At 38.5% G+C, this 14,033-nt stretch overlaps 1 protein-coding gene across 1 annotated transcript in view; it reads right to left on the bottom strand.

The window, feature by feature from the left end:
* Positions 1-14,033, bottom strand: part of LOC103361001 (neural-cadherin-like) — a gene marked incomplete at its 5' end in the record, with an annotated part of 146,214 nt that overhangs the window by 56,552 nt on the left and 75,629 nt on the right. The window contains 3 exons of the mRNA XM_008286969.1: positions 2,974-3,097; positions 4,730-4,857; positions 11,997-12,124. Of these exons, the coding sequence (XP_008285191.1) occupies positions 2,974-3,097; positions 4,730-4,857; positions 11,997-12,124 (380 nt within the window). The remainder of the gene's footprint in view (positions 1-2,973; positions 3,098-4,729; positions 4,858-11,996; positions 12,125-14,033) is intronic.

The following is a 14,033-nucleotide window of genomic DNA, read 5'->3' as shown; positions in this document are numbered from 1 at the left end:
ACGAAAACAGAAACATGCACATAACAATGTCAACTACCTTTGCCACATCACAGACACTCACATCCCAAGTGAAACAGATAATGTTGCTATAGCGACGAATGTGACACATTAGCACATTCTGTGATAATACGACAACACCACATGAAAAAATAAGAGAAAAAAAAAAATCATACAATGCCGGAACATGTCCATCAACATTATTAATCATCAGTACGCCTACTGTTGCTTGCTCTTTGGAGATTTATTATCCTCATGTCCGCCCACACACATCATGCAGATTTCTCTCATTAGTACACAGTGTTTGTTTAGCCTCCCGCTACGTCTCCGGCTAAGGTAAGACACACTAACGCCAAGCCTTTAGCACTGCAGCAGGGGAAACTTATTGTATATGCTTTTATATCCCCACTCTTGAGATTCAACATCTTAATAGAGCTTTAAAAAGGTCTACTGAATGGGTATAGATAAATTGTGTTTATGGAGACAAGACACCTACCCAGACTACAAGACAAAGCTTGTTAAACCAAATGACAGGCCGAGGTTGTTTTTCATTTGAACATCGCTGTCAGGAATGGCATCTGTTCTTTCCCACAAAAAACAAACCCGTACACAAACTTTCTGACCAGTGGATTGAGGATGGGTCTTTTCAAGGAGAGGACCAATAAAAAAAGGGAAAAAAAAAACAAAAAACTGTGCCACATACGCAAACTAAAACACATTAAAATACACTTGAGACTTGTCACTTGTGCAATGTATTAAATTAATTTGCTTCTATTTTAGGAAGCAACAGGTTGCTAAATTAATCAGGTCAGATTGAAAAAGTCAGTTTACTGAAAATCTGTCACAATGTAGTTGTACTAATGTTGGAACAAACAAGAGTATGTGTGTACAGTGCGCATTGGGACGGCAGACGCCTAGTAATAAAATGGTTTGTGCCGACACTGACCTCATTAAATGGAACAGGTATTGGCTAGAAGTCACTGATAAGTTAAGCAGTAGAAAGATCATGCTATTAAGCGCATATTATTGATCTATTTCCTTTGGCTGGTTGGTAGGGCTCATCAATTAATTCAGCAGCTCGAGTGTATTAAATGCTCATTTGTGGTGCGGTTGACTTTGTTGAGCTGCTGGTTAGACTGACAGAGCTTTCACCTGTTTATCTGCTTGTTGTTTGCTGAGAACCATTAATTCATCTAGTTCAAGATACTTTTTTTTCTCTTCTGCACCAAACACAAAAGAACAAAACTTGAAAATTGCTTGTGCTGTCCACTGCTCTTTGAGTCAGCCAACTCATGGTAAGCCATCCATAATCCACTGTAAACCAGCCTTTAATATCTTTCCTTTACTACAACTTCCTTTTATCCACACACATGCACACTTCATATTAGAGTGGCCATATCACAAACAATAACAAAGAGCTCAGTAATTCTCACAGCAATGAGTCACATAAAACACCCTTCTGTAGTTGTTTCTGTGTTTCCACTGTGTTGTTAAAGCCTTTTGTTACACTACATGAACCCAGCCGTTTCCACACTGTGGGGTTATATGTTATAAATTTAAAGAAGAAACAGAAAAAAAACACAGTATGAGCAAATATCTTGAATTGGTGGAATTAGTATCAAAAGAGAAAAAAGGTTAGTTTAATGCAGCACTACTTAAATATGAACTTGTCTGTATTTATGTATTTTCATTATTCATCCCTAATGTAAATGGGGGTTATTTTATATATGCAGCTTTGCTAGTTTTTCACATCAAGAAATGTTTTTGATAAAATATGCAACTCAGCTTTAAATGAAGTCCTGCTCATCTGCATTAAAAGCCTACATGGTTTGGACTGTCTACACAAGCTTTTTTTTTATTATTTTACTTTATTTTTATTCCTTAATAACAGCATGCATATCTTCAACATCCTCCACTTGAGCAATTGAAGAACTCCACTGAAGAGTCCAGTATGATTCAGTGGTTGCTTGTTTCTGTTCTGCAGCACGACTGTAGCAAAAACATCCTGTTAGAATCTCAAGTATAAAGGTTGTGGATTACTGCTCCCTTCCTACTCACCTTTCCCTTACATGGAGAATGCAACAATGCCGTGATCAGATTGACAGCATATGCAAATGGGGGGACCCATTTATAACACGTGTAAATTAAGTTTAAATCACAACTGATGCTTCTGCACAGATAAGCAATATGAGAGAATGAAATCACTGACAGCAAGTAACAAAGGCGATATAGAAAGGAGTAATAAGTACCACATGATATATTTGGAGCAGTACATCAAGCATCTTTGAGGCACAGACATTTTACGGGATGTGAGTTTTGATGATCAGGAAACCCACATCTTACACAGTCCACTACTCCTTTGGGAATCCAGCCTAAAAAAGACTGACATTTATGTCTAAATACCAGTTATATCAGGCAAGGCTCAACAGTTTTGGACTAACAGGGGCAAAATTTAACAGTTAGTCACAGGTTTATTTGATGCCAAGCTAAAAATTGCTGCATAAAAGGCTATTTTTACCTACATTTTAGGCTTTTAGAAGGCAGTGGGTTCACACAAGGCCATCATACCAGAGGACTGTGTTCATACAGAAGTGATTTAGGTTTAGTTGGGGTTGGGCTCTGATTGTCATGGTTGAGTATGGAGTCCTTGACTTTTTTAACTCCAACAGAGCAGCAGAAGGCTACTTCAAAGTCTTGACTTAAAGTCAGACTGGGCAGAAGTGGAAATGTTCATATTTCATTTCACTCTTAGAGTCCATGTGTGTAGCATTTGAAAATGCTTTGAGGTTGTAGTTAAAAGCATAAAAACCCCTCTCTTACGTGGCACAAGGGTACTGTGAATGTTGGAACCTGTTATTAATCCATTTATCAGCTGGAATGCAGGTGTGAGTTTGCCTTTGCTTGCATGCTGGTGTGCTAATGGTTGTGTGGTTGCATATGGGTGTGTATGTGTGCCACAGTATTACAGTGTGTTACCTTGCTGTCCACGATGAGGTTGCGGATGCAGCCGGTGAAGTGTTTGTGCTGAAGCTGAGGGTAGATGTAAGGGATGTCCTCGTTCACACCACCGAGCTGGAGCACCTGACTCATGTTCAGATGTCTGAAACACACGGAGATATGAACACACCATTTACCAACAAAAATTAGAGTCCATTGTACACAATACATAAAATTATTTGAGAACAATTGTCAGAAGGATTTGAAAAGAAAGTGTTGAGAGATTTTACTAAGATTTTACCACAATGTTGGTAGCATTTTTGCAGTGGCTGCTTCAGCTTTCAAGCACCCATCCTAATTGGTTTTCTAACATTAAACACGGGCGGTCAAACATGTGAAAGATAAACAAAAATTGTTGTCATCTCCAGCTGTGTCATTCTAAGCCATCGATAGCTAAGTTACATGATTAATTATTTTTCTAAAGAAATGTAAATAGTAAATTTTTTTTACACTTTGTTGAAGTGGAATAAGCTGTAAATACAACAGTGACATATTATCATTACACTGCATGTGTTAGTAATCCGTTGCCTATTTATCCATCGGGCAGACATGGAGGAATGTCAGTGGTAATTTGATAAATGGCTTGGAAGTAACTATGATGGTAGGCGTTAAATCCAAAATCCAATCATTCATTTGATCCTTCACAACATAAAAATATTAGTTCGTGCAGCTTTAAGGTGATGCTTAAAATATTAGAACATGGGAATGCTGCCCACAAAGTATGGCACACATCTTTTTGTTTTCTATGAACAAAACTAAAGTATTTTCTCAAATGTAAATTCTGTGGGTCTGTGTAGCATTTTGTGACTTGTATCCAGTAAAGGATTTGTTCTTTCATCACACACTTTAAAAATGAATCAGTGATACTCACTGCACTTTCACATGTGATCAAAAGTAGAATTACTGTTTGTCTCTGCCAACCAGTGAAGTTGGTGAATTTTTCAGTTATATGTTTTTGTGACTTCACAGTGACCTTTGACCTTTGACCACTAAATTCTGGACAATCCATGCAAGAGTCCAAGTAAACGTTTGTGTCAAAATTCACTTCAGGCGTTCCCAAATTTTTCGCAAGTATGGCACGGACTTAAAGTCATAGTGACATTTCACCTTTGACCTCCAACATCTAGCCAGTTCCTTGAATTCCAGTAAAAGTTTGCGCCAAATTTAAATAAATTTCCTTATGGCATTGCAGAGATATCGGTCACAAAAATGGCATAAAAATCAAAGCAATACTAGCATGCTACTAACAATGGTGGCATTGTCCGTGTTGCAGAGAGCTGCCCAGAGCAGTGTCAGGTCATCTGCTTGTCAAAAACCGAAGAACCTACTTTCACACTGAAATTAACAAAATGCACTTGAATAAGCACTTTTAATTAATTCTGACATGCCATACAAGGTACATACTATGATTAAACTATTTTTATTAAATAGTTATTTTGCAATATACACTTACGTTGTAGTTATGTTTAACAGGTTCAAGTAGCTTAAATTAGCGTATTTTCTTCTTTGAATGAAACAGCACTGCCCCAGCAGGCTGCAGGAACCACATTCAAAATTTGATTCAAATCATCAAATCATCAATCAAAGCAGGCCTCATTTCACTACTTTCATTTCTAAAATGAAACATGAATATGTGGACCTGGCTAAAAGGAAATTCAACCAAAGGGAAAAAAAAAAAAAAGTCTGTGGTTAAAAATAGACGCACACAAGTGTCTGCTCAGGTGACTGTGTGTACCTGTCTGTATTGGGTGTAACACCCATCACCTCACAGGATGAGTGGTCTTCTGTGGTCAGCCAGCTCCCCAGACCCTCCATTTCCATCACTGCTGCACCTGAGCATCGATCCAGGGTGAAGCGTACTTCCTAAAGAGAAAAATAAACAAAGACGTGTTGTGTAAAACTAATGTTGTCAGGCAAATCAAGTTAATTTATTAAGGCCCTATTTCTCTGAATTATGAGTGCACTTTGTTGCTGTCAAGTGGTCTATTAGCATTATTACTATACCAGGAACAGCGTGTGACTCACGTCTTTCATTAGTGCATAACACTTCACTGTTGTCAGTTATGTCTCTTGTTAATGCATGCAAAATAAATAAGACTTCACATCATAAGCATATAAACCTGTACACTTGGTGTTTTAACAAGTAAAGACAAACGTGGTTAAGCTGAATCCATGACAACCTATACATACAGATCATGGCAGATCACATCACACTTGGTATGATGCACAAGGACATTACAAAAATACAGGGACTGCCTTGTTTTTTGTGGGAATTTGGTCCATTGCCTCAAAAATTGCCACGAATAAAAATCAGCAAAATGACTCTGTGTATGTGCCAGTGTTTTAGCATACAGTTCCAGCCATTAGTGTGATAAAACTCAGCACCTGTGATTTTACTTTTTACACATTTGCGATAAAAGCTTTTATATGTGTTTTCAGGGCAGACAGAAAACATGTTGTTATTGTTATGTGTAATATTACCAAAAAGGGAACGTTTTGTTGTCTGTTTGATATTCAAAAGTAAGTTGTTGACTTGGAGTCAAATATAAACCAGCTGTGGAAGATTACAAAAACTTTTTTTTCTAACTGGATAATGTTAGATATAATCGATATATCGGGCCATAAAAGAGTGTTTACTTTGTTTATACGTTTTCTGTGAGTGTTCCAAGTCAGATTAACCAAAGTCTTCATTCCCCAAATTTGTCATAAACTGATTTTTGTTTTTTAAACATGCTGGATAGATTTGTGATAAGTTCATAAAATGTTGTTCCAAGATTAATCAGCATCCCCAACAGTACATAATGCTATTTCTTATACTCCATTTAAACTTGCCTACTGAGCAGAATGTAAGAAAAAAGAAAGAAAGAAAAGAAATTCACACTTCAAGACCTGCTTAAAGACCTTCAAGTCCTGCTGGTGGGGATGGAGAAACAATTGTTCCTGGAATAAATTTGCTTAAAATAATACAGTTTAGTATACTCAGTGGTTTGGCATATTTTTCTCTTTACAATTACATGGCCGTCACATTGACAATTTCAAGCTTTTAATGTGCCCTTAAAACCAGGTGCGACCCAATGGCTGAACATACATGAACCCCAGCCAAAGACCACTTGCTATGTAACTTCCTCCTGCTGTATTTCCCACATTGTACGTCTTTCTCTCCACCTCAACTGTACGTGTAAGAAAAACCAGCTAATTGTTCAGAAGGATCAGTTTAGGTGATGATGTTGCATAAACAGTGGTTGTTTGCAGGATGAAATGTAATGCGCACTCCATATATCAACATCTAACACCCACAGGAGGTAAACACTTGTTTTCAAGTTTCCAGACTGTGGTTTCAGATGGCTTTACATATCTATCAATGGCTATAATTCCTTAAGAAGTACAATGAGACAATGTTTGTTTCTTGGCTGCTGAATTGCACAGTAAATCTCCCTGACAGCAGCACTGTCCTTTGCTGAGTTGGATTCATGCTGTCACACAAGCAGGTTGGATAAGCTGCTGCTGACTATTCAGGACAAATGAATAGATTCACATGTGATTTAGAATAATACCATTGTGATGCAAAATAATCCCAGCTGTAATAACAAAAGTCTCAATGTATTCTCGTATCCATGCAATTCAGAATAATGCCACTGCATTACACAAAAGTCTTGGTGCATGCATTCATTTGGCTATTCTCATTTTCAATCCTGAGTAAATGTACTCTGTGGTTTTTTTACATGTATCCAAGTGAAGCTGACCCTGGAGCTGTTTTCATTCAAATGAAATTTCACAAATGAAAAGATGAGCAAAAGTGACGTGTTTTTGCCACAATGACTGTGTGGTACTGAACTGAATAATTTGGTAAAAGGAACAAATTTTACACATATTTCAATGGACTGGTGGCACAGCAAGCTTCCTGATGGTATGGCTTCTAATGGTTAGCCTGCACTTGAGATAGTGCGACCTAGTGGCACCTAGAGGCAGCTGGCCGCCTTCCCTCCCTCCTTTCCACCGTTGCTGACCGTTTGCTCAGAGGAGTCCAAAGGCAACTTTGGATTGTTGGGTTCTCTGTTTAAAATCGTCTTGGTCTTCACCTTACCATGTTAAGCGCTGTGAGATGACATTTGTTGTAAACTGCGCCATTCAAATAATTTTGAATTGAACTGAATTGAATAGCGGAAGGTGGTGTGTGTGTGTGTGTGTGTGATTGTGTCCGTGTGTGTGTGTGTGTGGGTGTGTGTGTGTGTGTGTGTGTGTGGAGGGGGGGACATTATAGGTCTGCGCCAGTTAAAATTAAGCAATTAATAATGTACGGCTGACATAAGTGTAATCATTTAATTTTAGATTTTAAAAAGGCTTCTGATGGTGCTACGTATCAAAGGGCTTTTATCGTAGAGTGCCGACTAAAATCTGAGTTAGTCGCGTGCTTTTGCAGAAGTGGTCCTCCATTAAATGAGTTTTGGACGTTGAGATGAAAGAGTGTTGGGACGCAGCCAGTCTTGCTACTTTTAGGTGTCCTAGGCTCACAGTTGGACTGTGAAGCTTGAAGCTATGAGGGTGGGTAATATCAAAGCCTCTAAAAATAGAATCAGCAACTGTCTTGTTGATATTTAGGAGGGGAAAAACCACTGGGAAGTGGAATCCTTGGAGGTAAAGAGCTGCAGGCGGTTCTCAGTCAAATGAAGATTAGCTTAATTTCACTCTAATTGAATTCACTTGAAATTATCCTGGGCGGAGAATGTCAAAGGAGGACTATTGCAATCATTCGTCTCACTCTCACCACAATTATCTCCTTTTGTACTTTAGAGTACAGACAGTTTTATAATGCTTAATCGCTAACATCTTCCCTATTTCGATTACTGGGAAATAACTGTATGAATCACAATTATGTGAAGCCAAATTGAGGCTATTTGGAGTCTTTTTGACACTATAAGGTTAAAAATGTGATTATGTTAATATTTTACAACAAAGACAGGAATCATGTGTTGAAATAATTGCATCACATAAGGATGTTATTTTTTTTTTTAAAATGACATGCTGTTTGGCACTGTCCAACAATGAATACTCCAATGTAGAAAAGCGAAGGAATTTTGTTGTTCAACTTCTCCAGAAGCCATGTGCAGCATGCATTTTCTTGTCTAACTACACATATATGTTTATCGCTGAAATGCATTCACATAAGCATTGTACAGCATTTTTTAAAAAGAAATGTTGTAAATGTCAGGATATAAATGATGTCCAATATTATATTAGTCGTACACAATATGTATAACTGAACTAAAGGAGCAGCTTGTTACTTTCTTGTGATATCTTAAAATCAGAAGTCACCAAATACGAGATATGATTAAAAAGCTCCAAGACTGCACCTACAAAAATCAGAAACCACAATGGCCACTATCCATGACACAATTGTCACCTTGTGCAATGAGACACCACTCCCAGCACTGTGTACAGCAGCATCTTCAACATGCACTTGATCTCCTGCACTGTGTCAAAACAGCAACCCTTCAACTTGAATTTTATTTTGGTGCAAGTGAGCAAGCACAGGGAGTGAAATTTGGCGAGCAGAGTGGGCGGAGAGCAATATTTGTGTTGGTATGGCCAAAAACGTGGGCTTCTTTATTGTGTTTTGAGTGGGCGTGTTGTCATCATGTGGCACCCAATAGCCATTGTGCAACACTTCAGGTCATTTGCACCAAATGTTCTCCCTGAGTCACATCAGAACATTACCATAAAACTTAGTGTTGACAGTCTGCCCCACTAGGGTGCACAACCTTTTGAATGTCAAGGAAAATGAGGATCATGCTCTTGATCATCTTCCAGACCTGACATGCCGCCTTCAGTCCTAAAGACTGCGAGTTATTCCACTCTAGAGACTACTGTTTGGTCTCTGGGCCATAGCTGTGGATCCAACTCTTTTAACCAGTGATGATCTCAATGGTTGGGTCTTCCCAGGCCTGTTGATGGAGATCCTTGCAGACTTAATACACAGTGTTGCTTCTGAGTTAGCAGCCTGGGCATGAACTTTGCAGTGCATGTTCATATTAGACTGACAACGTTAGCAATTTCCTTGATGGTGAGCCAATAATTCTGATGCACAATATGTTCCAGTTTCGGACAATTTTGAGGGTTATGTTTGTGGAAGGTTGCCCTGACCTCTTGTTGCTGTTTATTGATGTCTGGCCCCTTTTAAAGCAGGAATCCCATTCAAAACATCTTGCCTAGCTCATTGCTCCATTGCTGTAGGCTGTCTGAAGCATTTCTTAGTTGCTGATATTCCAACACAGAACTGGATGTTTGCTTTCTGCTCAAGTGAGTAACACAGATCTTGATACTGACCCCATGATGCCACATGGACTGTACAGAAATGCTACATACAGTTGTGCTCATAAGTTTACAAACCCTGGCAGATTGTGATTTTTTGGCCGTTTCTCAGAGAATATGAATGATAAGAGAAAACCTTTTTTTTCCACTCATGGTTAGTGGTTGGGTGAAGCCAATTATTGTCAAACAAATGTGTTTACTCTTTTTAAATCATAATGACAACAGAAACTGCCCAAATGACCCTGATCAAAAGTTTACATACTAAAGGTAACCATTCTCACTTGTGATCTGTTTGCTTGTAATCAGTGTGTGTGTATAAAAGGTCAGTGAGGTTCTGGGCTCCTGACAGACCCTTGCATCTATCCTCCAGTGCTGCACTGATGTTTCTGGAGTCTGAGTCATGGGGAAAGCAAAATAATTGTCAAAGGATCTGCCGGAAAAAAGGTAATTGAACTATATAAAACAGGAAAGGGACATAAAAATATATCCAAGGAACTGATAATGTCAATCAGCAGTGTTCAAAGTCTAATTAAGAAGTGGAAAATGAGGGGTTCTGTTGAAACCAAACCATGGTCAGGTAGACCAACAAAAATTTCAGCCACAGCTGCCAGGAAAATTGTTTGGGATGCAAAGAAAAACCCACAAATTACTTCAGCTGAAATACAGGACTCTGAAAAAAAATGGTGTGGCTGTTTCAAGACGCACAATAAGGAGGCACTTGAACAAAAATGGGCTGCATGGTCGAGTCACCAGAAGAAAGCCATTTCTGCGCAAATGCCACAAAACATCCTGCTTACAGTACGCCAAACAGCACAGAGACGCATGGGATGTACTTGGACGTTCCAACATGACAACAATCCAAAACACAAGGCCAAGTCGAGCTGTCATTGGCTACAGCAGAGTAAAGTGAAGGTTCTGGAGTGGCCATCTCAGTCTCCTGACCTCAATATCGCTGAGCCCCTCTGGGGAGATCTCAAACGTGCAGTTCATGCAAGACAGCCCAGGAATTTACAGGAACTGGAGGCTTTTTACCAAGAAGAATGGGCAGCTTTACCATCTGAGAACATAAAGAGCCTCATCCACAACTAGCACAAAAGACTTCAAGCTGTCATTGGGGCAATACATGGTATTAAGAACTGGGGTATGTAAACTTTTGATCAGGGTCATTTGGATAATTTCTGTTTCTGTGGTACCAGTGAAAATGCCTTCAATCTGAATTGTTTCTAATGATGGCTCCTCTGACTGCAAAAAGATTGTATAAAAAATCTTGAAAAAAAGAAGAGCAAGAAAGAAAATGGAAAATGGCCCTGCTTGTTCCTTGATCAGTTACCTAAACATTTTCCTTCATCATTTTATAGCTTCAAGCCTTTTTGAAGACAGAATAGTGCTCATTTTTCAAATTATGGTCCCATTTAGAGTAAAATAGACAATATAAAGCAGGATATGTTTTAGGATTGAAAGGTTGCTACCTTATGGAGTTGTCACTCATATCCAGCCCTCACTTGGCAATCAGTCGCCAAGTTTAAGACTTTAAACATGAGTCCAAAAATTATTGGGTGATGTTGCGGTGGCTACATTAATCTTATAGATACAGTCTATGGTGGAATCCTGACTTCAGAATGGTACTACTCACACCCACTGCATGTACATGACCCTGCTACACTCTATCCATTCACAACAGGAACAGCCTCTAAACTTTTTGATCATATCACCACGTCATCCCAAATCTCATTTTGAATTTTCTTGTCTTCCGAGGACTTTTTGTCAGGAATACTGAAAGGATGAATATTGGAATCTACTGTAACGTTGACAATAAGTTACACTGCCTCTTTTGTTTTGTTTTTGTGTGTTTTTTTCCCAGTGGAGACTCCCATACAAAGCATCTTATTCTTACATTGTTTACAACACCAAATACACTGCAGCAGTGATAGAAACAACATAAGTTTTTTTCACATAGCAGTAGACAAATGCATCTGCATCACTAAAGTTGAGTAAAGTTGAGTTGTCTGTTCTGTAGCTGGGCTCTAGTCACATCCACACTAAATACAGTTTTTGCTATGCATCTTGATGCATCTTGACTGTTCCAAGAAGAATTCAAGGCATGTACGACACACAAATTCATTTTTATAAATGTAGCTGCCAAAACCAGATTGATTCATATCTATCTGAAGGTTGCTCGAAGTCAAACTGAGGCCAATGCTGCAGGTGTGTGTTCAGTAAATGTAAAGATGCTGCCACTTCAAGCTAAAAAAGATGCGGTTCAGTACCACAATCACACTACCAGTGGTAAGTGGTTTCTTTTAACTCATGCACAAATACATGCACCACTAGTGCTCTCTTTATAACTTCTATCTCTGATATCTTCAACCTCAAAAGACACAGCAGCTGAAGGTATAACGCATACATAACCACAAGCAAATTATTGATATCCTTGTGAAAATAAGACAATATTTAAAAAGAAAATAACAATAAAGCTACAATGGGTGTATCCAAGATAAACTTGTTTGTTTATAATAATGACATTTTAATTTAGGCGTCTTTCAAAAAGCATTACTAAATAAAAAGAAAATCATTTCTTTTAGAGACAAAACTGTCGTCCTGAGAAAAAAACAAAAACAAACATGTTTTTCATGAGCTTGGTACTTATTTGCTAAATAAATGGTGCTTGGTGTTAAATGGATGAAGCGTCCCACCTTGCTGTTGCTGCGGACATCCAGCCGATGCCACCGCCTGTCTGCCACGTTCACGTTGCCTGGCAACTGTAACACCACTGTGCCCGAGCCGTGGTTGATTTTCAAGGTGGGGGTCCCATCTATTAGTTCTAGATAGAGAGAGAATGAAAGAGAGATGGGAGGGGGGTTTGGTGAGAGGTTAGGAACTTTCTCTGACAACATTAGGTTTTAAGAAATCTGTTTTGAGAGCTGCTATTGAATAGTCTTTGGACTTGCTGAAAACAAATATTAGATGCTGGTATTCAAGTTGCGAAAACAACACTAAAACCACTGTAAGAAGCTAATGTGTGCCAGAGAACAAAGTCGTGTATAAAGTGAAGTGACATGTATAAAGGGATGCACGCTGACAGCCTGGTATATAACTTACCAAATTGCTTATATTGTCTCTGTATATTGGCTTTAATGAGGATTATTGCACAGAAGCTTTTGTGATGTACTCTTTTCTTTACATTCCATGGCAGTCGACAAACATCAGACTAAAGTTATTGCATTCTATTTTCTGACTTACTCAAATGGTAAATTAAAAGTTAATGAAGTGGTTAAGACTGCTTGTGTGCTCCCCTCCATATGTAAGAAATTACAGAAATGCATGTCTAGCAACCAGCACTGGCAATCCATCATCATGCATGCTGAACTTCCAAAGTTCATGCAGACACATAACACTAAACACTAAGCATCTGAGTGTTTCTGCGTATACTGTGGTGGTTGGAGCGACCTCTTCATGCTACAGTAGCTTGTATCTCGAGACTGCATCAGACTTTATAAATGTCAATTTCTGTATGTACTAGAACAGTTCTTCAGCTTTTGCCATTCCCTGAATTAGTTTTAGCCCTCAGTAGGGTGTTCAGTGTCCTCCTTGGTCTTTCTCTATGAAGTCAAAAGGATAACTGGTGTAATTTCATTTTTGTTCCTGTTACTTTTATTGCTGATGAAAAGCCTGTTTTAGTCACAAGCTGCCTTGACGTATGCAATCCATAGCGCTAAAGTGCTGCAGTCTTTCTAAAGAAATTATTAGCAGCTGAAGTTTAAGGACTGTTCCATCTTTTTATCAGTGCATACTCTACTTTTTGTAGCAATGAGGACAAAAGTATACTCATGGAAAAGTCAAAAAAGACTAATTTATTTACATTCAATTCAAGAAATGTGAAAAAATGAATAAACAAAACAAAAACAACAAATGTGACTGCGACGCCTTCACAAAATGTGTTGTAATTATGATTTGAAATTATGGCTTATGTCAGGGCTGCAGCATGTCTCTGTTGGCTGTATTCAATTAAAAATAATAATAGGCCGTCACAGTTCATGTCCAATAGCTTATTGCTCCCAATTTTCCCCACTGCAACCCTGAAGCTAGACTCCTACATATCCACTGCCAGAATTGGGGATTCAGTAAAGCATTTGTTCTTAGGTTTCATTTTGAAAACTCCCATTTGGCACTTTGCTGTTAACTCAGAAACTCACAAACTGAGGTGGTTTCAGTATATGCTAGAATTATAATTACCAATGAAAAAATGGAAACTCAACTCCAGCACTAACTTCTCCACTCTGACATTTGTCTTCATGCTAAAGTCAGTTAAAGTTGGAAGTCAAAAGAGGCTGACAAACCTCAAATTCCCTTCTTACTGCTCTTCAATCCGCTGTGTGTCTCACTTCTGCTGAGCTTTCGTCATCTGTCTTGCTGCATCTCTTGCAATGACAGTCTGTCTATAAGCACCTTTATCATCTCCCGTCTCTCTCTTTTACCTCCTGACTTCACTCTTTCATTAACTTTCTCACCGTAACTGACATTTTATACATTGTGCTGCTTTCAAATAATTCCCCAACATTTTCTACTGACATTTTGCTTCATACTGTCCCTTAGTGATATACATTATTACTAATATTATTTTTTTTTTTTCCAGGCTGACTTATTACATGTACTGAACTGTGTTGATTCTTAATATGTGTGTGCAATCACATCATCATCACCTTCTCAACAGATTTCACGACATGGATCTT

The sequence above is a fragment of the Stegastes partitus genome, unplaced genomic scaffold (assembly GCF_000690725.1).
Source record: "Stegastes partitus isolate 25-593 unplaced genomic scaffold, Stegastes_partitus-1.0.2 Scaffold479, whole genome shotgun sequence".
NCBI classification, from domain to species: domain Eukaryota; kingdom Metazoa; phylum Chordata; class Actinopteri; family Pomacentridae; genus Stegastes; species Stegastes partitus.
Note: the sequence above shows the minus strand (reverse complement) of the source record. Positions and strands in the feature narration are given on the sequence as shown.